Source organism: Mustela nivalis (genome assembly GCF_964662115.1).
Source record: "Mustela nivalis genome assembly, chromosome: 5".
In the NCBI taxonomy this organism is placed as follows: Eukaryota; Metazoa; Chordata; class Mammalia; order Carnivora; family Mustelidae; genus Mustela; species Mustela nivalis.
Window position 1 is genome coordinate 134,692,512 of NC_139024.1, and position 27,848 is coordinate 134,720,359.

Sequence of the window (27,848 nt, forward strand, 5' to 3'; positions counted from 1 at the left end):
ACCAAGTGTTCAAAGGTGCAAAAGACATAATTTTCTTCTGGTGATATGATCACCCCTTTGAAAGGCATAGATAGCTTAAGGACTGGAAGCTGTTTTCTCCCTCTCAAGGTATCCTCCAGGTTTAAACGTCTCCAGTAAATCTCCAGTCTGATTGTTCTAGTAAGCGGAGAAAGAGCAGAAATCATGTACCCCTTATCCCAGCAACTAAAATAAAAAAATGAACATTGAAAACTCAAGATGTCAAGGAAACATCTTCCCAATTGTGTCCTACCATGGGATGTGGGGATGTGAGGAAAGGGGCATGGGGCTTGTCTACACCCCCAGAACCACAGCAGTAGGCACCCCCTGAACTGGGTGCTCCAAGTTCAAGTGCAGCGTCACCCCCCCCCCCGCCCCCATAGCCACCCGTCGTCATTGGGGTCAAGGCATCAGAACTGCTGATTTTTCCAAAAATCTTCCCAACACAGCAGCAACCACAGCAGTTTTCCTGCAAAGCAAACAAAATATGACTCTTGTTAATTCAGCAGGGCTTTTAAAATTGTAATTAGTTGGTTGTGCCCCTTAGGAAAACCACACATGATTTTTTATAATGCATGTGTGCGTGTGAGAAGGAAAAAAAAGAAACCCCTTGCAGGATTCCACTGCTTACCAGAGCTGGGTTGGGTTTTTATTTTTTCAGTTTATGCAAGATATTTTCGTACTATTTGCAAGATCGAGGGACAAGGCCGCTTTGTTTCATATGAAGCCTAGCCAGCTCCCGAGCTTTCTGCCACACTGTCTGTCCTGTCAGCTTGACCCCACATCAAGGTGACATCAAGAAGCGGGTGTGGGAATGTTTTCATTGCATTATGACGGTGTGTGACATGGGCCCACACAGTTTGCAGGCCTACATCACTCCTATGGATCTGAGGACGTATCCTCCATTTTTATTTCACAGGTTGGCAGAAGATGGAATGGAAACCCAAAGAGAAATGCCACCAGGTTGATTTTAGTGTTTCCTCAACGCATCAAAAAACCTCTAACAAATTGCTGGAGATTTATATGCCTCAATTTACATTGTGGATCCTGCCTTATTCATAGGGCCTGGAAGTCATTCTTTTTCCACAGGAATAATCTTCAACCACCAGATTTTAAAAATCAATATTATCACAAAGTTGGTTTTACTGCTAACAAAGTTTGCCAAAACCCCCATCTTATCCTGGCAGGAAATACTATAAAAAAATGATTAAAAAAAAAAAAAACCTTCTCAAATGAGGCTGCACTCAGAGTTAATATATTAAGCTTACATTTTAATTTGAAAGAAAAAAAAAAAGGAAAGAAGTAAACTAGGAAGTGCCCACATCCCATGGACCTGAAACAGCTCTTCCCCGACCTGCAGTGCAACCAAGGTGAATTTCTGTGGCTAACTGGAGCTGGAGGGACTAAGGAGAGGAAGGCAGCCAGCCCAAGTGACTATCTGGAGGCAGGCCCAGAGAAAGGTCGCCATCAAGCAATTCCAACCAAAACGGTATCCAAGCGCCAGTGTGACTGGCTCACATGTCTTTGTCCTCTGTAGAATGTCACCTCTTGGACTGCCACCATCCTCCATCACATTGGTCAACGTGCCAATGTGACATGGAAGGACTCTATCATCTCCCACTGTCATTCCTTCCTCATTCTTTCCCTGCTGGATCCTGGTCACAGGTCTGCCTTGCAATGCAACCTCCTGTCACCCAATGAATTCATTCCTACCAGGCCTCAAAAGTGACTCCAGTGCTCATGGTAGGAATGCAGTTTGTGGTGAACCCTTGAGGTTTATGGTCACTGTGGATGAAATTGGGAGGGAGAGCCGCCTGCAAACTCTGGTGCCCACCACTCACAGGGAAGGCTGGTTTGCACCTCAGCAAGCCCAGTGACCCAGGCCTCGGAGCATGGAGAGTACTTTCCTTCTCTGCATTTTCACAAGATGTAAAGCTTTCTTCTACTTTCCCAAAAACTTTACTTTGACACATGAGAATGGTCTTTGTAAGTAGGAAGCCCAAGGCTTTCTTTTGGTATTTCATAGATTTCTAGATATGTGACAGATTTCTAAGTAAATGACCCATGCACCAAGGACTGAATGCTTTCTAACTCCGGTCTGTGACTTTGTTATGATTTACTGATTTGTTTTTACATGATCTTATTCTATGAAAGATTCAACACTTTACAAGAATATAAAGTCAAACAGACAAACCAAAACTTCAGACCAGAATAAATACCAATCAGAATAAAAGAGTAAGACCAGTGGGCAGCAAGAACACAGACTGGAAGGTCTTACACATTTGTTAAAATTGAGTTGAAGCAATGGCCATGGACTTACTGTCCCAAATTAGAGAACTGACTTGCTGGAAGGTAAATGGTCCCTCAACAACAATATAAATATTGGGATTCCTAAAAGTCCTCTGTAATAAGTACACTGTGTTAGGGCTTTCCTTCAGAGCATAAATTAAGCTTGCTTATTGATATAATCAAATGTGTTCATGTGTAAAACTATTGCTTATGTTTTCTGACAAAATTCTAAGCAGGGTAGAAGCTTTGTATGAAGTGGTATGAAGTTTGTATGAAGTGGTGATTACTCCAGGTCCAAGAATGGGCCAATACCAGAAGGCAACTCAGGGAAGAAAAATAAGCATGGGCTTTAAATTCAGAGACAATTGAGAAGTCACATTCTACCATGTACTAGCAGCACAGCTTTGGGGGAGTTATGTAGTCTATGAGTCTCTGAGATTGGTTTTCCCAACAATACAAAAACCAAAAAAATTACAAATACTTCCTCTGATCCCACACAATTGTGAGGACAACCAGAGACTGTCCTCTTCGGCTATTAAAGTCTCCTGAGCTAATTATTGAGCACCTTCTATGTGCCAGGCCTTGGTCTGCAGGCTTTGCTTGGGTTATCTTGTTGGAGCCACTCAACAAGCATAGGAAGTAAGACTATGCTCAATCCATAAATAAGGAAATGGGTTTTTCCTGCTAGAAAATGGCAGATCCATGTTGCACACAAAGCAGTCTAAAATCAGAAACACTGCCCTCCTTCCCACAGTGTAGCACACATTTGACTTATTTCTTGTTCTTCTCTCTGAAGGCTTGCAAAAACATCCCTTTAGGAAAAGATCCAAGACCAACCTTTCAAATGGGTGCCTTCCATGGGCTATTTGGTCACAAGGTTCTTCTCATTAGAGCAACAATTCTTCTTCTTCTAGGGACACCAGAAAACATTTAGAGAAAGATTAGAACTTTTTTTTAATCACTTCATTCCTAACTTATGAGAACACCTGAAGAGTTAATGACTTGCTACTGAGTAGAAAATGCTCTTAGAGAGATGTTCTAAAAGCCTACATTGTTTGTTCATAGCAGCAATGGCCACAGTCGCCAAACTGTAGAAAGAACCAAGATGCCCTTCAATGTACAAATGGATATGAAAGATGTGGTCCATATATATTACGGAGTATTATGCCTCTGTCAGAGAGGATGAATACCCAACTTTTGTATCAACATGGATGGGACTGGAAGAGATTATACTGAATGAAATAAGTCAAGCAGAGAGAGTCAATTATCATATGGTTTCATTTATTTGTGGAGCATAAGAAATAACATGAAGGACTTGGGGAGATGGAGAGAAGAAGGGAGTGAGGGAAACTAGAGAGGGAGATGAACCATGAGAGACTGTGGACTCTGAAAAACAATCTGAGGGTTTTGGAGGGGCAGGGAGTAAGAGGTTGGGTGAGCCTGATGGTGGGTATTATGGAGGGCACATATTGCATGGAGCACTGGGTGTGGTGCATAAACAATGAATTCTAGAATACTGAAAAGAAATTTAAAAAATAAATAAAAATTAAAAGAATTACCAAAAAAAAAAAAAGCCCACAATGTTCATGACCCTCTGACAGACACATTGACCTACATTCAGGATCCAACTTGAGCATGTTCCCCACTTTCCCTTGTTATCACTCTCAGAATCAGAAACAGAGGGATTTTGACTAAGCTAGAAGCAGTAGCGGAGATAGGACTAGATGTCTGAGACCAGGGCTTGTCATAGCAGGCCTTGACTGCTGGGTATGTGTGTTTGGTGTGCACGATGGGGAACAGTGGAAGAATTTTTGGTGGTACAGTAAGATGATCAGAGTTGTCATTAATGAAGTAATGATTTGGTGAATTAGAGAACAGATGGACAGAGGTAGAATATCGTGTTCTAAGGTATTTTATTAGTTCCGTAAATTGGAAAAAGGGCATGATCTAAGGTTATAAAGCTGGGAATGGAAAGGAAAGATAGACTTATTAGTTCTGGCAAAGAAGAAACAATGTCATAGTTGTTCAGTTTTCCTTCCTTCAGGCCCAAAGCATTTATTAAGTCTCCAGTAGGTGCTTGATGAGTTCTAACAGATTTGTAATTTGGAAATGCTTTGTTCCACTCCAGCTGAGAGCTGTTTCTGATGGAAGATGGGTTATATATGGATGGTTGGAAATGTAAGAGCATACTACAGAAGGCAGAGAGCTACAGGGCTTTAATTCCTGGGGGAAAAAAATCCTTCTTAAATTTACTGACTGATTATAGGCAGGCTTAGTGGTTAAGGAATGGTAAGTGCTTTTAAGCATGAAACAATTAAAAGAGATAAATAAAAGTTCTGGAAACACTTTAAAAATAAAAGTTAGATTTAAATAGTAAATAGTTTTGGATAAGACTTCAATTCTCAACATAAAGTTAAATTCTGATTTTATAGAATGTATCGAAACCAAGATTATTCCAAAAATGAATCTTCTGGAAAAATCTAGCCTTAATTTTTCCTTGAAAAATAAAATACATTAAGCTTGAATACTGGCTTTTAGTAACACCAAAAATGTACAGAATGTAAAGAGTTCTGGAAACATCATCAGGCCCCCTTTGCCCAGAAGCCCATTATCCAGCAGGATAGCAGAGTGGTGAAGTTCTGCTCAGACTCCAGAGCCTGCCTGTCTACACTGGGATGATAGCTCCATCATTTTCACCTGGTGGGATCCTGTACAAGTACTTAACCTCTGTCCTCTGTTTCCTCATCTAAATGAGAAGAATAACAGTACCTGTTTCAGAGAATTGGCATGTGGAGTAAATGAATTAACTTCTGTAAAGCAGTTAGAACAGTGCCTGGCACAGTACCATATAATTATAACTTTCATGATAACTAACTAGATTTCTACAATGGAAATTTTTTTCCAAATCCCCATCATTCTTGAAACGTCCATTCACCTAAGTACCAACAGTTGGACAGAATAACAAAAAGGTGATTTTTGTTGTTGTTATGTGGTTTAAAAATATTTTAAGCACTTTTTAAACTGTATAATGTCGTTATTTATCTGCAGTGGTTTCCATATTGTCCTGCCATGTCAAAGTGTATTTGGATACCAATAAGCTTGGATAAAAATACCTTGGTGGAAAATTGGCCCAAAATAGGTTGGTAACCCTAATAAGCAGTTTATGTAGTCTGGGTGAGGTACCAACTAGGTAAAAAGTCTATTTTTACTTGACATTGGTACCAATTATCAAGGAAAGGTATATTCAGACACAAATAAAACTTAGTTCTGATGCTGAATTTAGAAGTAAAGTTAATTTAAATAAGAACTGGATGTGGAAAAAATGAGTACCTGAAACACAGTCATTCCAAGGTTTGTTGGTCAGTGAAAAAGCTCCACTCTAAAACCCTGGGGAGTAGGAAGGATGGGGAGCAGAGATGGAAGAAATGAAAGTGTATCAAGCACATATGGCTCCAGAGCATGATGACCACCATCTTAACTGATGCTCAAGTTAGACTTTCCCCAATGAGGCCTGAGGACAGATATTGCTTATTGCCTCTCTATATATCTTGGCCAGTTAGACATCCTAAATGTTTGGTTGAGTATCTTAAATGTTACACTTCTGGTTCTGTGTTATGTGTATGATCCATAGGATGTGAGTGGAAAAGTCCAGAGGAGGCTGTTACAGTAATTCAGATGAGGGGTGTCATATGCCAGGATAACCAACAGGATGGAGAAGGTTAGACAGATTCTAGAAGTAATTAGAGAAAAGAATGTACAGAACTTGGAGATAAATTAAATACGAGATGGAAGGATGCAGGTGAGGAAGGAAACAGCAAAGCCCAGGGGGTCTGGCTTAAGCCACTCAGTGGGGGTCATTCTTGGAGGATGGCAGAGGAGGAGGAGAGATGGGGAAGACAAGTTCAGTTTAGGACTGAGAAGATCCAAATGGAAATGTTAAGTACGCAGGGGGATATATGGATCTGAAACTTAGGAAAAGAATCTGTGCTAAAGAGACAGATGGCTACAAGAACATAAGTGGCAATTGAGGCAGTAAGAGTAGATTAGGAATTTTATTGTACGAAGTTAACACAGAGTATGGGCTCAATTATTGTCAACAAGTACTCAGAAAAAAGGAAGAGAGAGAGAGAGGCAAACCAGAAAGCTGAATCTTAAGGATAGAGAACAAACTGAGGATTAATAGAGGGAGGTGGGCGGGGAATGGGCTGGATGAGGGATGGGGATTAAGAAGAGCACTTGTGACGAGCACTGGGTATCGCATGTAAGTGAGGAATCACTAAATTCTGCACCTCAAATTAATATTACACTCTATGTTAACTAACTTGAATTTAATAAGAAACTTGAAAAAAAAGATGAAAAAAACCACAAGTATTTAGGTCCATCTTCATTCAGTCTTTGGTAAGAGTCTCCTTCACATATATTTATGTTGTTTTCTGGATCAACCTGAGTCTCACAGCTTTGTGGTGCTCAGAGAAGACTGAACAATGTAACCATAAACATTAAAATTCTGAGTTCTGTTTTAGGGAGGCATATTTATCCTGAATGTACACTAACCCATATATTCCCAAATATTGTTTGTTTATATATTCTAGACTATATATGTGTATAAGTGTGTGCACATAGTACAGTGATGTAATTTATATCATAATGAGTACAATGATTGAATAATAAACATAATAAATAGTTATGCTGAAAATATCTCCTAAACCATGTAAGAAGTATTTATTTAAAAAAAAAAAAAAACTCGGGGCGCCTGGGTGGCTCAGTGGTTTGGGCTGCTGCCTTCGGCTCGGGTCATGATCTCAGGGTCCTAGGATCGAGCCCCGCATCGGGCTCTCTGCTCCGCAGGAAGCCTGCTTCCCTCTCTCTCTCTCTCTCTCTCTCTGCCTGCCTTTCTGCCTACTTGTGATCTCTGTCTGTCAAATAAATAAATAAAATCTTTAAAAAAAAATAAAATAAAAAATAAAAATAAAAAAATAAAAAAAACTCACACAACTTTAAGCAGTTCAACATTAGCATAAAATTGGAAGGCTATTAGAGATGGAATTAGACAGAACCCCATATGAGACTAAGATGCTTTTAGCCTCTGATCATCAAAAGACTGAGGTCAGGTAGAAAAGAAGAGGAAAAGCAACAAGCCTCCGTTACCTGTGTGATGAGTCTGGAGTGGAGCTTGTGATCTGACAGCCAAGGGTGTTTGAGAGCTTCACTTGCACTTATTCTCCAGCTAAAGGGAAATTTGGAAGGCTGTTAGCAGAGACACACTAAGGAGGCCTGAATCTGTCATTCACCTCAACTCTGGCCATTGCATTTGAGAGACCAGATGGCCAAATGTCAAATTCACAGGCAGTTCTATCTTCTCTGGAACTATCACTGATGATTGTAGGGTACTATCAAATCCAGTCAGGGTAACAACAGCAGTGAGACAAATGAGGCAAATAATTCAAAATTGTTGTTCATAGTTGAACATCCACTTTCCAACACAAGTAACCATTTTTCATGCAATGCTTGAGCTTCATGAATTGAACATCTATCCATCAGCAGAAAAAAATAAATGTATACTTACTATTCCAAAAACAAAATGCTACAATGATTCTTGATAATTATAAAAGTGACTTTACATATTAAAGCTCTTAAAGCTCTTGAATAATATGCATCACTAACTTTTGAATTAAGTAATTTTGGGGGTGTCTGGGTGGCACAGTTGGTTAAGCTCCAACTCTTGGTCATGATCAGGTCGTGATCTCACTGTCATGAGATTGAGCCACACATCAGGCTCTGCCACATTCAGTGCAGAGTCTGCTTGGGATTCTCCTTCTCTCTCCATTTACCCCTCCCACACATTCTTCTGTCTCTCTCTCTCTCTCTCTCCCAAATTAAATAAATAAATATTTTTAAAAAGAAATTTTGAAGACTTAAATAGATAAGGGGTTAATGTACGTACCGAGAGAGAGTTCATTAGATACCTTTACAAAGAAACTATATCCTTTTGAGCCAGCAAAGGTTTATACGATTTTAAAATAACATGGGAAAGAATTATAAAGATGATATTATTTTCTAATTCCAAGTTTTATAAATTTGTCTTGTGTGCTAACATTTATAACCTTAAACCTAATAACCTTTCAAAATAAAAACTATAAGTGAGTGCAACAGTCTGGAGCCTACTTCTGAAATAGTATCAAGAAAGTAGTTTCCAATGGGCATGGAGCTCCAGTTTGTAGATTTCTTCAGTAAAATTGCTTCATCAGATACTGAACATTTAAGTAAAAGACCTGAAGAGATGGTAACTCTTAACTTGAATCCATGAAGGAAAGTTTAATAACTTGGTGACAACATCACCATTAGTAGGACCTTAAACAGCCAGATATAATTTTTTTTGAAACTCTTGACCTCCACCAACCTCACCTGGAAGTGCTATTTTGTTGAATATCATAAATTTTCAGTATTGGACCTCCTGAAGCATTCCAATAACTGACAGTGCCAAAAATTATTATTTCTGTACTGTAGTAATATAAATTTCTGAAAGCTGACTATTAAAAATAAATAATAACATAGTGCAGATAATTAAAATTTTGGTACAGTTTCAAGTTTATTTTTGCATCCAGAAATTTATTCTCTGATATTGGTACCAGGTTTTGACTGTAGTTTCATCCAACTATTGATTTGAACACTTGCCCAGTTGTCTTTCTGCTTAAATGTGTAGCTATCCCTCCTAAGGTATTAGTGAATCGCTCAGACCAAAGGAGCAGGCATGACATGGCACTGGAGGCCACGAAGCAAGGCTATGACTCTGCCCTGGGCTAGCCATGTGACTGCTTGACTGCTATCAGCCTCCGTGTCTTCATTTAATCCAGAACATTAAATCAGATAACACATAAAAGCATATCTGTCTAATAGATTCTCAGTAGATGTAGATCTCTCCCACCAAAGATTTGATAGAGTTGACATTTTCCATTTGTTCACTGCCTATTGTTCAGTGATATATAAATATTAATAATAATAATAATAATAATAATGGTAATATCAGGTGTTGTGCCTTTCCATGAAAGATAAAACCCATGTCTATACAGTGCCCCCTCCTCACACTGACACCCCCTGCCTGGCTAAGTCCTCCTTACCCTCTAGGACGCAGTCCTGATTGACCCTTTTCAACAGACTACCTTTGCATTAACTGCATTGTATTCTATCCTTGAAAAAAAATATCTATCTCTTCTCTTAGATCATGGGTTACCTATAGACAGGGTCAGACTTTACATATGTGTTCTCAATGCCCCAGACCCATTTCTTGGAAGACTACTGATAAAACACCTCCTTGGTGCAGGTATAGCTCCAGACCCATGTTGCTTCTTTAATCCCCTCCCCCCAAATTACACCCTCCTATCTGTTCACGGTCATGTTTATTAATAACTTAAAAGCCATAAAGATAATAAAACAGTGAAGCCAGTATGGTTGGCCTTGAAAATCTTAAACACTGTTTACCATTTTACATTTTAAATATAAAACCACCTGAAAAACAGTGTTTTTGACTAAATCACAATATCCTTCCACTGACTGTAATTCTTAATGACTGAGCCACCCAGGAGCCCCTCACTGCCTGTAATTCTAAAATGCAAGCCCCTCTGTTTCAAAGTCACTTTTCTTCATTAGCTGAATTCTTTAAGGTTTTATTTATTTATTTGAGAGAGAGAGAGAGTGCGCACATGCACAAAAGGGGAGAAGGGTAGAGGGAAAAGCAGACTCCTCACTGAGCTGGGAGCTCCATGCGGGGCTGAATCCCAGCATCCTGAGATCATGACCTCAGCCAAAGGCAGATGCTTAACAGACTGAGCCACCCAGGCGCCTCCATCTGCTGAATTTTGAATTAACGTGGTTTTAGCATGACAGAAAATAGAAGACCACATAATATGTAATAGTTAAGTGGGCAGCCTTAGGGGAAGGTTGAATTTTGGATGTTCCGTTCTGCCACTGACTAGCCATATGCTCTTGGGAAAACTATTTAGAGTCTCATTAATAAAACAGGAATGATAATTCCCACCTCTCGGAGATGGATAGGGGTTAAAAGACAAGCCTATAAAGCACTTGGCACAGTCTGGCCCACAGCAGGCTCTGAAATGAAATGATAGTTAAGTATTCAGCTACACAGAGCCGGATATGTGCTTTGTAGATGTGAAAGGGGTTATGGAAATAACTTATCCCAAACCCTTCATTTTGAGGCCCAGTAAGAGCCCCTAATTGCTAGAGTCTTATTGCAAAAGGCAGAAGCAGGGAAGCTTTTGTAGCCCCTTTCAAGCCTTGTGACCAAACCAGTCCCTGATCTCAGTAAGCAAGGTCAAGAGCATCAAACTCCTTCCACTTACAACTTTTCTCAGGCATCAGAGATGTCACAAAGAGAATTTAGGAGTTATTTCCATGTATTATGGTAGCGTATGCTTCCCTATTCTCCCTCCTTCTTCTAAAGCCCGGAACCAACTTGGGTTACCTCTTCTCCTTAATCAAAAGCTTGGAGATAAACTCCCTGGCCTCCTCTGAGATGTCCTGAAATTCTTCATCCTCTAAGTCCCACCTGCAGGCCAGGATGTTGCTCAGGGTCTCAGCATCATTGTCCCCCAGGAAGGGAGACAAACCGCTCAGTCTGTAAGACAGAGGAACCAGAGTGAGTCTTGTTTAAATAGCTTCAAACCCTTTACAGAGAGGTTGCTTTTTCTTGGCTCTGTTGTTTAAAATTGAGAGAAGGCAAATAACCTAATAATTAAGCATAATTTTATCATATGTTTTTGCAATCAGGAAAACGCTTCACTCCTCCACCCTGGCCTCTAAAGAAACACCTGCAGAAACACCAGCAGCCACCCTGAAATATGAAATCTCTAAGGAGAGCACAACCTCATTTTTAAAGCCTTTACAGCTGCTGAAGTCTGCCACACCCTCAGATGGCAAACACCAAACGGTCACCCCTGAGGGGTAAGGCTAACCTTCATCATTTAGGAGATCAGGACCCAAGTTGCTTTTTTTTTTTTTTTTAATTTTTTATTTTTTAGAAACATATATTTTTATCCCCAGGGGTACAGGTCTGTGAATCGTCAGGTTTACACACTTCACAGCACTCACCAAAGCACATACCCTCCCCAATGTCCATAACCCCACCCCCCTTCTCCCAAACTCCCTCCCCCCCAAGTCTCTTTTTAATTACTTTTATTACATGAGGTATTGTCCTAAGAGTTAACACAATTACAAGTAGACATACATTTACTTTTCAGGTGATGAGCAGGGAAAGAATTTACTCCTTTCACCCACAGGATTCACAGAGCCCAGAAAGTGACTCAACATGGCACGGTGTTGTTTATCTGTTAAAAGACCTAAATTGATGCCTGTGTGTAAGTGTCAGAGAGACTGGAGACCTGCTTACAGCATATAGGCAATGACGCCCACACTCCACATGTCAGTGGGAAAGGAAACAAAATCATAGTTCACAACTTCAGGGGCAAGAAATTCCGGAGTTCCAAAGTTCACCTTCAGCTTCTCTCTGGGTTTGTACCTGGAATTTGGGAGACAAAGTGGAGGGATGAGAGGGTCAATCAAACAGCAACAGTCATAGAAACTGAAAAGATGCTGTCTATAAGACAAAATAACTTCAGCCACACAGCAAACTTTAAATACACAGGCTTTAAAAGAAACCATGTATTTAGGAAATAGTGTTTAAAACTTGTTTTTAAAAGTTCCAGGAGTTTAAGAGTCATAATTCATACTGGAAAACCTTAATAACCTGAAACAGTGGTGGGGAAAGCTGGTAAAAATAGTTAGAACACCTGAAATCTAGAACACAACAAAAGGAAAACTGATACAATCCTTGACATACCAATGGCTTGAGTATGGCCATCTTAATGCGTAAGTGAAATGCAATTATTTGCATCCATTTTATATTCACCATAAAGGACTGAAGTCCACATATAAACTCTGTTCACTTAAAAAGCATATAGGAACCAGAACCCTTTGCAATCTCATATTCATTTTTTTAAAAGTAAATCTTCTCTTTATGGATGGAACAAATAAGAAGACTAAGACAAACTTACAAATTCTAAATTAATGTCTTCAAATTTAATAACTTTCACTGTATAAGATTTTAAGTTTTCTTATTTTTTTTTCTTGGATACACTGTAGAAACCTCTAAACATTCCAATTCCAAAGTCAGCAAGGTAAGTCTGGGATATAATTTTTGTCAAGTTAATTCTAAATGAGAGTCTAAAACCAAGAAGTGTATCAGATTTATCTTTGCAAAGAAAGAGCACCAACATGCTCACTACCTCCATTCATATACCTATGTCCAAATACACATACCTTCTGGCCAATCCAAAATCAATAATTTTTATTTGTTTAGCATCCCGATTCACACACAGGATATTCTCAGGCTGCCAGGAGAAAGAGACACATTAGCAATGAAAACAACCATCATTCACTCAAATTGTCCTTGAACCACAACTAAAAATACAGCAATGCTCAGGAAAAACATATCAGGCCTTTCACTTTGGGTCTGGCTTGTCTGTGTGGGTATTTTCTCCTTTAATTTTGTGGTGGATGAGGTTGTGGGTACCCTGCCAACCTTGCATTACCCTGCCTGTCTCTCTCCCTGGTTCTGCAGTTTACCATAATGTGTGAGTTCAAGCAGAGGCCTCTTTGAGGGAAGAAAGACAAGGAGCCTGCTTCAGTACCTTCCAAATGGACTGGTGGAGGCTGTCTCGGACTTGACTCTGCCCCTCTAAAATTATTAAGTACGAATTTCCCCTTCTTGGAGGAATATCTTTCCCGAAGATTTATGAGTTCCAGGAGAAATAGCCTGATTCATTTAAACAACCACACTGAGTATGCAATATAACGTGAACGCTCCTGACCTCCAGATTTTCCCTTTGCGCTCAGTCTATGGGAAAGTCATGTGTAAAAGGAAGACTTCCCCCTCATTCATTCCTCATTCTCAGCAATTCCAAAGTTTTGCTGAGTTTGTTCTCAGTGCCCAAACCCTTGACTAAGTGTTCTCTTGAGTTTGACTCTGGTTAAATCTTTGCTCTCCGTCAAGGTGACAGTCTAGGGGGGTGAAGAGGGAGAAAACATGGATATTAGAATTGCAACTTGGTGTTTATGGAGTGTCTTATAAGGATGCTTGTATTTGTCAGGTCAGAAAAACTGAGGTCTGAGAAAAACAGGGAATTTGATTTAAAGTCTAGGTCATCCATAAAAAAGAATTTTCAAAGAATTGCTTGGAACTCTCAAGTTCTAGTCCCAACTCATGCCTAAGAGCTGGGGCACATTAGCCAAGTTGCTGAATGCCCAGGATCCCATGTCCCATCCTATAGGTGGGATCACAGCTATTCCCTCTCTTCCTGTCTTGGTGGAAAGGAGGTTCAAATGAGATCAGAAACTAAGAAGCACTTGATCAACATTCAATGGACCATTTGGTTGACATAATGTCTTTGGAAGTCCTTTTCTAAAATATCTCTAAAATATCTCTAAAATTGGTGTCCATGAATAAAAGCTATTAATGATGAAGTAGACACTCTATAAGAACATTTGGTTTCAAGCTTAAATAACTGATCAATATGAATAAAGTTGTCCAATTGTCAAAGAATACTATGATATAAAAATGTATTTATGCTTTGAAGGCACTTCAAAAAGTTAATTTTTTTTCTAACTATTAAAGAAAAGCATGTTCATTGAATAAGATTTGCAAAACCCAGAAAAATATAAAGGAGACCATTTTTCATTTTTAAGTCACCTATAATCTCCCCTCCAATGGTGATAAGCACTCTTAATATTTTTGGTCCTTTTTCTTCCAAGGAGATTTCTGTAAGGGATGAGTGGTCCTTAATGACCCATCCAGCTGTCGCCTTTACTATTATCTTTGCCTTCAAGCCATAACTAAAATTGCCCATTGCAAGTCTTCAATCAATGTTATGAAGCCACATGCTGAGCTTTTTGACTTAGGACAGGTCAGGTCCTAGTTATAGTTGCCAATCAAATCCCTTTAGGGATATCTGCAGAGAATCTACACTCAAGGAAAATGCTCCATGGAAACACATATTCTAAAACTCAGTTTGAAGCCAGCGCTTTGCTAATGATTTTCAACCTCTGACTTTGTCTTTCATACACCACTTCCTCCTGCCCTGTGAATGGGAGAGGTAGCACACATAAATCAAAACAGTGAGGGAAGCTAAGTTACAAGAAGAGTAGACCATGGAAACCAATTTAAGGAAGTTAAATTTATTTAGCTCTATAATCCCCTATGACTTGCAATTGATGGTATGTTTTAGAGAATATATATTTTATCTTACGGTCATGCTGTGCAAACAGGAAAATGAGAAAATGATTGTGCCACACAAGAAGAGGCAATTTATGATATTTAACCCCAATATTAGAGCTGATCAGAGTTACTGAGCCTGGGTCTTTCCTTAGTTCTAACCATTTATAGTCCAATTCTAGGCACTTCATAATGGGAGAGAGATCAAAAGGGAAGGGTCATTAAATTAGATGAGAAAGGCAGGTGGCTTGGCTCCCCGCTGCTTACATAGGTTCTCCACCATGTCCAATTTGGTGCCAGCCCCACTTCCACCACCCTTCCCAGCTCCTCAGCATTTCAGCACTGCCCTTCTGGCTGTCCTATACCCCATTCTGCCATAGGTATCTACTCACTGCTCTAGCATGACCACAGAAAAACAAATCCCTAAAGTCCAGTGCCTCCTAAAAGAGTTGGAGACCACTAAGGATGCTTGGAGAGTGGGAAAACTTGGCTACCACTAGGGAATTCTGAGTTAGCTAAAATCCTCCTACCTACTTATTCTAAAAATGAGAGGGATACAGCAATGACCCCCATGGTGCTGGTGCTGGTGCTGGTGCTGGTGGTGGTTTTAATCCTAATCTTTTAGGGAAAGGATCTCTTTCACAGGAAGTTACAAGATTTCTTTCACAGGGAAGTTACAAGAATCTGAATAGTTGTCCCTGAAGGTAGAGATGTGCAAATATTAGGGGGTGATGAAAGCTGGGATTAGGAAGATGACGCGAAGAATCCAGGTTTTCTTTAATTTCCAAATATGTACCTCATGACAGCATAAATTTCCCAAGCTGGCAAATAGTGATGGGACCCACTGATCTACAGGAGGGGAGAGTGGAAGGGGCTTCATTCCAAACAGCATGCTTTACCTTCAGATCCAAGTGGAGAATGTACATCTGATGCATGTGTCTTATGCCCTCACATATCTGCTTGATGAACAGGATGGAATCAAACTCGGTCAGATTGTAGTTGTCATCGATGATGCGATCAAACAGCTCCCCTCCATCCACACTGCAGAAGCAAGAGGTGTGAAGTCCTGAGTATTACTCCTTCCTGAACACAGCTATTTCTTGGTATAGCAGCTGGGTGTTTAAGCTCCCCTAACTCCTCCAGCAGGTGTGTGTGACTTCTCTACCTCCATCACTATCTCAGATAGATGATGCTTAGCTGAGGCCCTTTAATGCTACCATCAATTTCACTATGGGAAAGCCTCAAGGTCCCCATCATCCAGTGGCTGCAGCTCTGAAATGAGTCCACATCTGCCATTTACAAACATATACAAACATATATGTATATTTAACATATACAAAAGATAAAGAGGACCTTACAAAGGCAGGGAGAGGAATCCCAAATACCAAGCAAAGGTCAAATGGGGTCTCCTCAGACTTTCAGTGTTAAAGAGCTCCTATGTGCTTTTTTTAAAAAGATTTTATTTATTTATTTGACAGACAGAGATCACAAGTAGGCAGAGGCAGACAGAGAGAGAGGAGGAAGCAGGCTCCCTGCTGATACAGGGCTTGATCCCAGCACCCTGGGATCATGACCTAAACCAAAGGCAGAGGCTTTAATCCACTCCTGTGTGCTTCTGATGCTAGACATTTTATTACCCAAATTCCCATTGCGCAATGATAAACAAAACCCCAAGGGGAGGAAAGAATGAACTGAATCACAATAGTGAATCAGCGTTACTGAGAACTACTCACTTTCTAACTGCTTACTAAATTTTTACAAAAATGAAACCTAGTTGCAAGTCTCTTAGTCCCAATTACTAAGAATTTGATGTGAACTTTGTATTAAAGATTAGGCTGAAAATAAAGTGTAGTTCAAAATCATTTTCCTTCAGGTTAACCATAATAACCTTTAGGCTGGCTATTTGACAGTTTTATAGCTTAGATCTAAAGCTATGTCTATGAGGTTATTCTACTTCTCAGTAAAGTCACACATGGAGATGTGGATTCCTACGTAATTTTCCTTCTGAAACCGATGCAGTTGTCTGGTACATGCCAGTCGGAATCAGAAGTGCACTAAGCACAGATCTAGCAACTTCCAAAGCAAGACAGAGCTACGGCTGTGTAATCATGGGGTCTGCACGTAGCTGTGCAGGGGAGGGGCTGGGGGCCGGTAGAACACGTACTACTCCATGACCAGGACGATGTCATTCTTTGACTCAAAGGCATCGTAGAGCTGAATGAGGTTCACGTGATCCAGCTGGTTCATGATGTTGATCTCATTCTTCACTTCATCCTGAGAAGAAGGACAGATGTTTTAGCGAAGTGAAGATGATGATGACAAGGAGAGATCCACGTGACACGGTCTTTACCTTATCCCTCGTGCTTCTGGTCTTGATGATCTTGGCCGCCAGCTTCAGACCTGTTGCTTTTTCTTCACACTTGTGAACCTGGCCAAAACGCCCCCTGTGGAAGAAGAGGACGTGGTGCCGCGTGAGGTGCGCCCCAGTGGAAGACGCAGCTGTCGGGGCATTTCTCTTTCGGGGTTTGAGTGAACAAACCTGTTAAGTGTATCTACTATAGCCAATAAGCTTCTAAAATAATATTAAAGTGCGGTCTCTCTGTCACGGGCTGAGGGGTTTCCCGGCCCTACCCCAGACCTACTAAGGCCAGAATCCAGGGTAAGTCCCCAGAATCTGCATTTTCAGAGCTCCTTAGGTGATTCACATGCAGCCTAAAATTTGAGAACTTGTTATAGGAAAAAAGAGAAGCTTTCTGAATACATATGAGTGGAATAAGCTAGGCTCTGTAAGCATATGAACAATACAGGGTGTAGGTCAGCCATATAAAATTATTTTGGAAACTGCATATAAATAAAGTAATAGCAATATTGCACATGGATACACATAATAAAAATACGTATAATATAATCACCCATGAGATTTTTTGACAATTTAGCTTGGATATAAATTTATATATACTTTGAAGGACAGCTTCTTACACATGTAATCACATATCGAAATGCACAGTCTTGAACAATTTTAAAATACGACCTCTTTCTTTGATTCCTGATTTAGTAAAACAGAACACAGGTGCCTGCTTGTGCAATGTGGCTATCATGGTGTGGGTCGAAGGGGAAGCTTCCTGAGCAACATTGTGACCTGAAGGCCCACCACATCTGGAGGACTGCAGAGGTGAGGATGGTGGCAACAAGTGACAGAGGCAGTGTGGTGACCACCACTACGTCCCGCTCAACTCAGCTACATCTGTGCAAAAACAGATGGGTCTCAGAGAATGACATTCCTGTAAACAGAAGCCAAAGAAGGACCTGAATTCCAACTACCATTCCAGATCTAGTCTCTTTAGTGGACCACATGAACACAGCCCAGGAACCTCACCTGTGACTACAGATGAAGATAATGCCCTGGGAGTGCCACAGATGGCTCAATGGGTGAAGCATCGCCCTCTTGATTTCGGCTCAGGTCATGATCTCAGGGTCCTGGGATGGAGCCTCTCATCAGGTACCCTGCTCATCAAGGAGCCTGCTTCTCCCTCTCCCTCTTCCCCTCCCCCTGCTTGTGCTCACTCTCTCTCTCTCTCTCTAAAATAAATACATCTTTTAAAAAAATAAAGAAGGAAGGAAAGAAAATGCCCTTGGAATTGTCTCAAAGCATCTTCAGCAAATAACTATTCTCCTTCCAAGACAATTGCTGGGTTACCACTGAAGTCCCTCATGACCCGAATGGGCCTCTACGTGCAGTAATACTAAAGACTCCCAGGGCACCTATTCACGTTTCAGAGTTCCCATTTGTCTGTCTGCCCTTCCTCATCGTCTCAAGGGCAGTTCTCTATCATCAGCAGGCTGAGGAGCGAAGCATTCAGGTGGTTCCCCATGGTGGAGGACAAAGGAAATATGGAGCCAGAAGAGGAAGAAGAAACTTCACAGTAGGGATGACCCCCCACCAATGACCAAATGCAGAAACATGCCCTGTAGTTTCTATGCATATTTTCCATGTGTTGGTAAGTAACTTTTGTGTATAGCAGTATAAACATTCTGCTTCCTTTTGCTATTTCACATAGATTTGCTGACAGTAGCAAACTTTACAATTTAGACATTAAATTACAAGATGTCAAAGGAGGGTTGTGACTATTGTAGAAGAGGAAGAAATATCCCCCACTAATAAATTCGGTCTGATGGACTGTACTTTTCCTCCTTCAAGGGGAGAGTGTACATTTAGACATCCTTCAAAACAATTCTTCGGTGACTGAAGCAATCACTCAAAACACATAATAGCAATTAATACAGTAACGACATAGATGGAAAACCAACAATAATGGTAAAAAAAAAAAGATTTAACACATGCCACAATAAATACACAGTGTTCACTCATTTCTACATTTTGTATCTCCATTTTCAAGTTTTGAACAGCTTCTAAGCTTCCTGGTGACTCACTAGGGTTTCTCCCACTTTCAGACATTACAACATGGGAAGTAAAGCAGATAATAAATGTGGACTTCAGTCACTGTCACCACATCAACATTTCTGACATCAGTGACGATTTTCAGAAATGCTTGCAATCTCTTAAAATGCTTCTTTATGATGTTTCTGGTTCTCGGGTCAAGGCTGGCAAACATTTACGCAATCTTCAGGATCTGCCTCTTTGAAAACTCTCTTCCTTTGTTGAAAGCGTGTTAAAATTGAGCATTACTTACCCTCCTAAAATTTCCGTTCTGCTCACAGTATAAAAACTGTTGATGGCTGCTTGTTTGGCTGTCACGATACGGTGATTAAACGGGGCGGGAGGAGCCGGGACATCATCTAGATGGTGAGAGGAAGAGAAGGGCCATTTGTTAAACAGACCTCTTTCTGGCACCCAAACTGGGCCCTATTTTGTGGCTAGTGATCCAGGGAATGTATGTTTTTATTGCATATTATGGTCTGTAAGACATAAAAGTGACACCTGACATCTTTCAGAAAGAATGTCAGGACCACAAAACTATGGTTTGTACCATCTTCAGAACAACTTTTAGAAATGCCACAATAGTTTGAAAAGCTCTAATCCCAGTACAGTCCATACAGATAATTCTCCTAAGCCCGAAACCTGTAAGTTCAAAGATAAGAAATTGTTTGATCCATTAAAAAAAAAAACACTGATAAGGTCCATTATTTTAATTAAAACAAAGAAAGAAAGATGAAGAGATTCTTCATGTCATTGAAATGTTGGCTATTATTCTATATTACTTTCCAAAATAGTTTAGACTTTATTTAAGGCACAAAGATGAAATTTTCCTGTCTGGAAATAAAACCACCAATAAAACTGGCTAAGTACATATGCTACAGCTCTCAAATTTCTCCTGCTTCCCACCCTCAAGTCTAAGTGTTCTAACTCTAGTCCACGACATGATCAGTTCTAAAGCACAAACTCAGTAATATTCTTCCAGCGTTCTTTTAATTTTTCCATGGTTTGCTTTCCATGAGCCTATTCATTTCCCCATTTATTCCATATTTAAGCATCTATTGCATTCAGCTTCTTACATGCATACAAGGATACAAGGGGAGGTGAGTTGATAATAACTTTGGTTTCAGAACTTTAAATGTATTCAACGTGTAATTCTGGAGCACTTATCTTGTGCTAGGAACTCTGCCAAGTGCTAATATTTTTAAAAATTCAGATACTAGAAGTCTCCGGGAATCTAATTTGATATAGCCATTCATCTCTTACACCATAAATCTGCTGAAAACGAAAGAAGTCATGCAAGAATTCTCTTGGTGGCATTCATCTCTTCAGACAAAAAAAAGGGGGGGAAGGGTGATTTTTTTACATACACCAATGGCATCAGTTGGCATTGTGCCTCCTTCAGGCTGTTAGGCTAGGTGGAATTCAGTTGGAAATGTTTGCTGGAAAAGATTAAGAAGTTCTAAAAGACTGAAACAAAAGCCATTTCCTACCCAGTAGAGCCACCAGATCTTGCTGTCTGGAGATCTTAGTTCCAGTGGACTCCAGGGATTTGCCTTGTAAGCCCCCCTGGGCTTGTCCAGTTTCCTGTGTCCTAAATGCGTGTCCTTCACCTGGGCTTGCTACATCTATTCTGCACTTTTTGTTGTCCTCTTTGGTGAAGCACTCCTCCATCACCCTCCGCTTGCTGCTGCCAGTGGGTTCTGCTTTCTCAGCGTTCTGGAAAGTGGGCACTAGTGCTGAGTTTTCCAGGATTCGGGATGAGGAAATGGCTTTTACATTGCTGATACACCTGGAAAATAAAATCCAGCTGCAGCTCTCAACGTTTCAAGGAGATAACTTTCAGCCGGTCAAAGGTCTTAGCACTAAAGCTTGCTGAACATGGTGGTTTGGTGAAGCTTCATGATAGAGTGGGCTGGTTCGGCATTTGGGATGAAATGGAGCAGTATGTTTCCCCGTCAAATGAAGGAGCCCAAGAACAGGTGTAGATGACTTGGATCCCAGGGACTCCCCTGATGACCTCATTATGACCCCAAGTTATTCCACGGAATCTTTACCAAAGGAGTCATTTTATGATACCTAGATAATTCGATCTTCATTTTTTTCACTTCCTTTTCTTACAGAAGAGACAGATGACTAAATTAAGTATACTAAGGGAAGTAATCATCTCTCTGAATATAAACAGCAGGGAGAGTAAACCTTCATTGATGAAAGAATTGAACTAACTTCAGTTTTTTAACAGCTCCTTACCTTACCAAGCACATCCTCGTAGTGATGGACTTTCATAATAAATATTGGTTTTTACGTTTAATTCCTTAAAAATTAGGCTTCTCCATGATTAGCTTTCAAATACATTATTTATAAGTGAAATAAAAATTATATCTTAATTCCCTAAAAAACACACAGGTATTTGGATACTCTGTTCCAGATACATTCTGTGGCCCATCACAATATAGAGTAATTGATTGTGATTGGCTACATAATTACCTGAACTTATATGTGAAACTTTGCAGTTGAGGAAGAGTCCTTCTATAATCTACTTCTTACTCAATCCTTACAATAACCTCGGAAAATAGCCAATTTATCAGGCATAAGTTAAGAATTAGTTTCTTAACTTATGGATAAATCTGATCTCATTATTCAATTCTTGATCTTAGGAAGGATGTGCTTTATATTGCTAAAAATAAGAACGTCTTAATCTCTTAAAAAATACTGATTCGGGGCGCCTGGGTGGCTCAGTGGGTTAAAGCCTCTACCTTCGGCTCAGGTCATGATCCGAGGATCCTGGGATCAAGCCCCTCATTGGGCTCTCTGCTCAGCGGGGAGCCTTCTTCCCACTCTCTCTCTGCCTGCCTCTCTGCCTACTTGTGATCTCTGTCTGTCAAATAAATAAATAAAATATTTTTTAAAATATTGATTGATAATAGTCATTATCTTTATCTATCAGTTAGTAGAAGAAAACAGTAAAAATGCCTGAAAATATCACAGGCAAGAAGAAAAAGTAATGGCAAGAAACAGGGCCAAGAGAAACCCACACCAGCTGGGAAACTAGTTTCTAAAACCGTTGCTTTAAAAACTCACTTCAGTTCTCCTTTTGGTATGGCCTTAAATTGCAACAGCACATAAGTCTACCAAAGACATCAGCTATAGGCGAGCAATGGTTTAAAGCCTACCTTTCCCAGAATTGATCACTGTTAGTTTTACCAACACACTGCTTTTTATCTGAACACTTGTCCAACACTGTTTCATTTGCAATTGCTGATCCTCCTTTCATCTCAACTTCTTTTCCACTAGTATCTTCCTTAGAATGAAGCCCATTTTTCTCTCCTTTGAACACTAGACGTTCATTTTTATCCACGATGGCTTGCTTATCATTTCCAGCACTACTGTTTTCTTGTCTGCTCAGTCTCTGCGTGCTTGAAATGTCTCTTGTGTCTTTATTTTCTCCTGGCTCTATGGAACTTCTTAGAGCAAAATCTTCTACCTTGTCTTGTGGTCTTTCGGTAAGAAACGTGGCAAAACTTCTCTGAACTAAAGAGGCATTGGTCTTCTCAGAATTTTTCTCATTGAGTTTATTAACCTTTTCTTTCTCAGAGGAGGGCTGATTCTTCTGGGAAGATCTCTCTAAAAGCCACAAAATATTTTAATGGAGGACGCATGTGATCAGTATAATTTCGGCTTCACATAATGGCATTTCTATTCAGGTTTCTCTTTATCAGAAGATATACGCTTTGGAAAAGCAAAGTAGATGTGAACATGACCAATTGACTGACATTTGGGTTCCCAAAGAGTTTTTAGTTTGTAACTAGTAGGACCCAAAGCCAATCAAATAAAGTTATTCAAACAGCGCTTCTCCCAACACAGGGCTTTATGAACACGTAATTCCTTCTGAATAAGAACAATGACAACAGGACTTTTATACCAGAGCTTTTTTATGCATAAATCTCTAGTCTTCTAAAGATGTTACCTGTGAGGGCCGATGTCCTTTTGTCTTTGACAGGGGCTGTTTCCTTCAGGCCAAGCTGTGACCATGACTTCTCCTTAGCCTGTGGATACACAATTGAATAATTGAAGTCACTTATTAATTACATCAGTGTTTCTCAACCTCAGCACTACTGACACATGGTGTGGGTAATTGTTGTGGAAAATGTCATGAGCATTATAGAACATTTTGTAGCATCTCTGTCTTCTACCCACCAGAAAACAATGGTAACTTCCCTCCCAGTTCTAATATCCAAAATGTCTCCAGAAATTGCTAAGTGTCCCTTGGGGGTAAAATCATCCCAGATTGAAAACCACTGTATTGCATGATTCAAAAAAACCAAACCAAACAAAACAAAACAAAACACTAGAATTAATAGTAAGTTAGGGGACAGTCTGAATTGATGAAACTGTATAGACTACAATATTTGAAAAAAATTATCTCATTGCTCTAAAAGAAATCTGTTAAACTCTGGCATTGTTTGTAAAAGAAGGCCCATCTTCATGAATGGATTAAAGGATATTGATAATGTATCGTCACCTCTGACCTCTGGTTATATTGTCTTGATATGGTTCACATATAAATCAGATAAAAATGAGAGGATCTATGTGACTAAGATTTTGTAAACCAAAAAGTAGGAGACTAAATAAAGTAAGCCACTGTAAATGAGCTTTCACATGGCTTAGAACAGATGACCCTTTTCCTAGGCAGATAAACATCCTTCTCATAGTTCTGGCTTCTCTGAATTGGCTTAGCCAACTTTTCTTAAATACCACATAAAATATAAACATTAGCCCAATCCACCCAAGTTATCATAAATTCCAAAGTTTTGCACTATAAATTAATTAAATTGTGTGGATGTCCAAAGAATCAGTTTCTTTTCTTCGAAGAGAGAGTAAAATCTGCCTTAGGGTGACTTGCAAGCATGAAACTCCATGTAAGTGCAGCTCAGGGGCATCAAGACAGACTGCTGATGTACTTTTAATAATCCAAGGGGCAGTCTCATAGCTTCAGAGCATTTCCCTTTTTCAGATAGAGACATTGAAACACAAAGGTGGTAGGTTTAGTAAATCTGTGGAAAACCGAATTAGAGATTATATCCTCAGAGTTTGTAACTTCCTCTTCGAAGTAAAAGTGCAGGACAAATGTTCTTCAAGTTCTTCAGGCAAAGCCAGCTGCTCTTCCCTCTGTGTGCAGCATATCCACCCACCCCAGCATCACCGACAACACTTTTAAATATTTTTTCCATTAATTTCCCACTAGCCTGTAGGCCTTGCTTAAATGGGCAGGAAGACTGGTTCATCTTTGAATCTCTGGCACTTAGCCCAGTGACTACGATATAGCGATGATGGTGGTGATGATGGTGATGATGATGACAATGGTGGTGATAATGATGGAGGTGGTGGTGATGATGATGATGGTGGTGGTGACAGGGATGATGCTGGTGGTGGTGATGAAGATGAGGAAGAGGGTGATGGTGGTGATGATGTCAATGTTGATGTGGCTAATATACACTAAGCACTATCTACATACGGGGCACATTTCTAAGCATGTCAGTTGATCCTCATAGCAACCCTTTGGTGAACCCAAAGGTGAACCCTTTGGGATAGATATTATTAGCCACATTTTATAATGAAATCAGGTAAATTCCAAGGATTATGCAGTTCAGGAATGGTCGAGCCAGGATTATTAGTTAGCTGTCTTCTTCATTTTGTGCTTTTAACTATTACACTGTACTGTCACTCAGAAAAAAAAATAGATTACAGGGAAGGTGTGTTGTTAGTATTTACTGAGTATCTATCGCACAGCCAGTATCACAGGAGATAAGAAGGAAGATTAGAGAGAAGGGTATAGAGGCACCTGGGTGGCTCAGTGGGTTGAGCCACTGCCTTCCGCTTAGGTCATGATCTCGGGGTCCTGAGATAGAGCCCCACATAGGACTCTAAGCTCAGCAGGAAGCTGAGTCCTTTTGTCTTTGCCTGCTTCCCCCTCTCTCTGCCAGCTTGCTGCTCTGCCTACTTGTGATCTCTCTCTCACTCTGTCAAATAAATAAATAAGAATCTAAAAAAAAAAAAAAAGAGAGAGAGAGAGAAGGGTATAAAATGGAAACAAGTTAGTAGAGTGAAGAAATAAATATTTACCAAACAATTAGAATTAACATAGAAGAAAGGCAAGAGAGAGAGAATTCAAGTCCAACTTGGAAAACAAGTCAAATTAGCCAAATAAGAGAGTCTAACAAATTGTGTTTAAGATACTGTACAATTTTGTTTTTCAGTGTTTCTTTTTTGAAATGAAAATTCTTGGTGGGTAGGCTTTGTGCTTCTGGATTTATTCTGGATAAGATGAACATAGGTGGACTTGATAAAGAAAACAGGTATGTATCAATCAATTTCAGTTCATAAAAATAGGCAAAATGGAGAATTTGGAGGTAAGACTCCATGGAGTGCCAAACTGATGAGCCTTTGCCTCTAAGGTCATCCAGGTACTAGTGGCAACGTTTTAGGAGTTTTCTGAACATTCTTACGGTAGAGCAATGGGAGCTGACCAACAGGAGAAGCTGTCGATTCTGAAGAATATAAGAAACCAGCTTCCAAAAGAGGCTGGTTTTTTTCTTTGTCAATTATATATCACATATGTTTTACCACTTAAATAATGTAAGGAGGTCTTTATTCATTGCCACAGGTCATTGTATTTTTATTTCTCTATGTAATACTGACATCTAGAGGAAATTTGAACTGAGTTTCCAAAAAACAGAAGCTGTATTTCTCCTTTCCTGCTTCTGAACAGCAACTTCAGTATGAAGAGGGTTTTCATGTTATCTGAAGAAGATGATAAAATAGGAAGCACAAGTCTTTAGATATATCTTGTCCAAAGATGAACATATTTTCTACCCATTTTACTATGTTAAGCATGATGTTCCTGTAAGGATTACTGTCCTCTTCTGTTAATAAATAAGTCATGTCAGAAACTAAGTTCCTTTGCTAAAATCAGACTGATGACGGAGATGAGTGTGAGCGCCTCAGTGCACTCAAATTCACTCATTATTCCTTCACTTAATAAATACTTCTATATTTGCATATGGATTCCTTTAATGACCAATTATTCATTGCTTTTTTAATAATCCATTGATGCATTTAGAATGACATACAGAAGAAAGGAGACCCAAATGCCCAAGTATTTAAAACAAGTTCTGTTCTCTCCACTCTGTACAGTTTTCTTGACTGGAGTCCTGAGTGGGGAGTGTTTCCAAAGTAGTTTTCAGGTTGTATAAAGGACATGTTAGAACTCATTTCTATTTGTTTTCTGTTCTTTTAAAATTTACATTTTATATATGTTTTAAAACATGTATGAATAAAATTGGACAGGTATATAATTTATAAGATTCTGTCATATGCTAAATTTATTTATAAAAATAAATATACACATATTGTTTATCAATGTGCATATTTCTGATAAACGTTGGGATTTACTTAAATGCATTTTACTGATAGCAGTGCAAAATCAAAATAATTTGAGGACTTCTTTCAAATAACACCATTTCTTACATTATGATTTTCTGAAATAATGTGCTTTAGAGAAGAATTATTCTAATCAGCAGGTTCAAGGGCAAGTACATAATTTGAACAATGAGGTCATTTCTTGCAAATTGCTTGTAAGAGGTCAAGATTCATTGCTTAATGACTATTTTGACATTTAGACCAATTGTATGCATCTTATACTCTGTCTCCAGGCAGTTTCACTGACTGCCATGGAAACAAGAGCTACTCAGGAAGACAACATCCATCCGGAAGCCTGTGTCCACCTACCCACTGTGGAGTTCACTCCCACCGCAGACCACAAGTCTGTCCCAGTACTACACGACAACTCTGTTTCTCCTCAACGTGGTAGAACAACCAAAAGGAAAATTAGTTCTGTTGAACGACTTTGCCTCATCCCTCTCCTTTCCATTCAATACAAACCAACCTTAGAAATCCATCTTAAAGTGGATTTAAACTTTTAAAGAGCAGAAAGGCAAACAGCTACTGCCTCCTCTGGACGCCCTCAAAGCAGTGATCATCTTCTGGGTATTCTATGGCCACTTGACATGCCTGTCCCCAACCTGGGATATGGACCCTTGTCTTCACATTTGTTTCCCCAGCACCACATGATGAATATGCTTGGTGAACCCGTGTATAGTAAAGGAAAGAAGTGCCTGCAGGACGGGTATCCTCATTCTGACAATGTCCTTTTTTTTTTTTTTTTAGAGTATTTATTTATTATTTATTTTTACTTTTTTATGTGCAATTAGCCGGCATAGAATACAAGATTCGTTTTTGATGGAGTGTTCAGTGATTAATTAGTTGCATATAACACCCAATACTCATCACCACACGTACCCTCCTTAATACCCATCACCCGGGCACCGCATCCCTCCGCCCCACTCCCTTCTGTGACCTTCAGTTTGGTTCCCAGAGTCCAGAGTCTCTCATGGTTTGTCTCCCTCTCTGATTTCTTCCCATTCAGTTTACCTTCCCTTCCCCTGTGGTCCTCTGCTCTGTTCCTTATGTTCCACATACGAGTGAATCCATATGATAACTGACAATACTCTTTAATCAGGCTGTGTCACTGAAAAGCCCCACTCTCCCAGCACCATCCGAAATGTATCCCTGTCACTGATGCTCATATCCTTTGCATCACTTAACTGATGGTAAGTTATATCCTCAGCCCTGTATTTGGGGATTATGATTGCTACAGAAAACTGTTTTCTTACCATCACAATGGAACATGACTATACTAACTGCACAGCCCGAGCTGAGGGCTTGTCATTATCACTGCTGTGGAGACGCCAAGATGAACACCTT

At 39.8% G+C, this 27,848-nt stretch overlaps 1 protein-coding gene across 2 annotated transcripts; it reads right to left on the reverse strand.

Annotated features, from left to right (window-relative positions):
- Positions 1 to 27,848, reverse strand: MYLK4 (myosin light chain kinase family member 4). 2 transcript variants are annotated; one of them, XM_082730388.1, is made up of 12 exons: positions 27,758 to 27,848; positions 22,993 to 23,071; positions 19,282 to 19,387; positions 16,941 to 17,034; positions 16,755 to 16,864; positions 15,490 to 15,631; positions 12,640 to 12,710; positions 11,711 to 11,839; positions 10,787 to 10,939; positions 7,456 to 7,534; positions 3,145 to 3,214; positions 1 to 487 (listed from the first exon to the last, which is right to left on the reverse strand). In XM_082730388.1, exons 1-11 carry the CDS (start codon positions 27,758 to 27,760, stop codon positions 3,170 to 3,172), a joined length of 1,011 nt encoding a protein of 336 aa, XP_082586514.1. In that variant the 5' UTR covers positions 27,761 to 27,848; the 3' UTR covers positions 1 to 487; positions 3,145 to 3,169. The 2 variants fall into 2 exon arrangements, with proteins under 2 accessions (XP_082586514.1, XP_082586513.1); XM_082730387.1 differs by lacking the exons at positions 22,993 to 23,071; positions 27,758 to 27,848 and adding exons at positions 20,519 to 20,817; positions 22,199 to 22,341.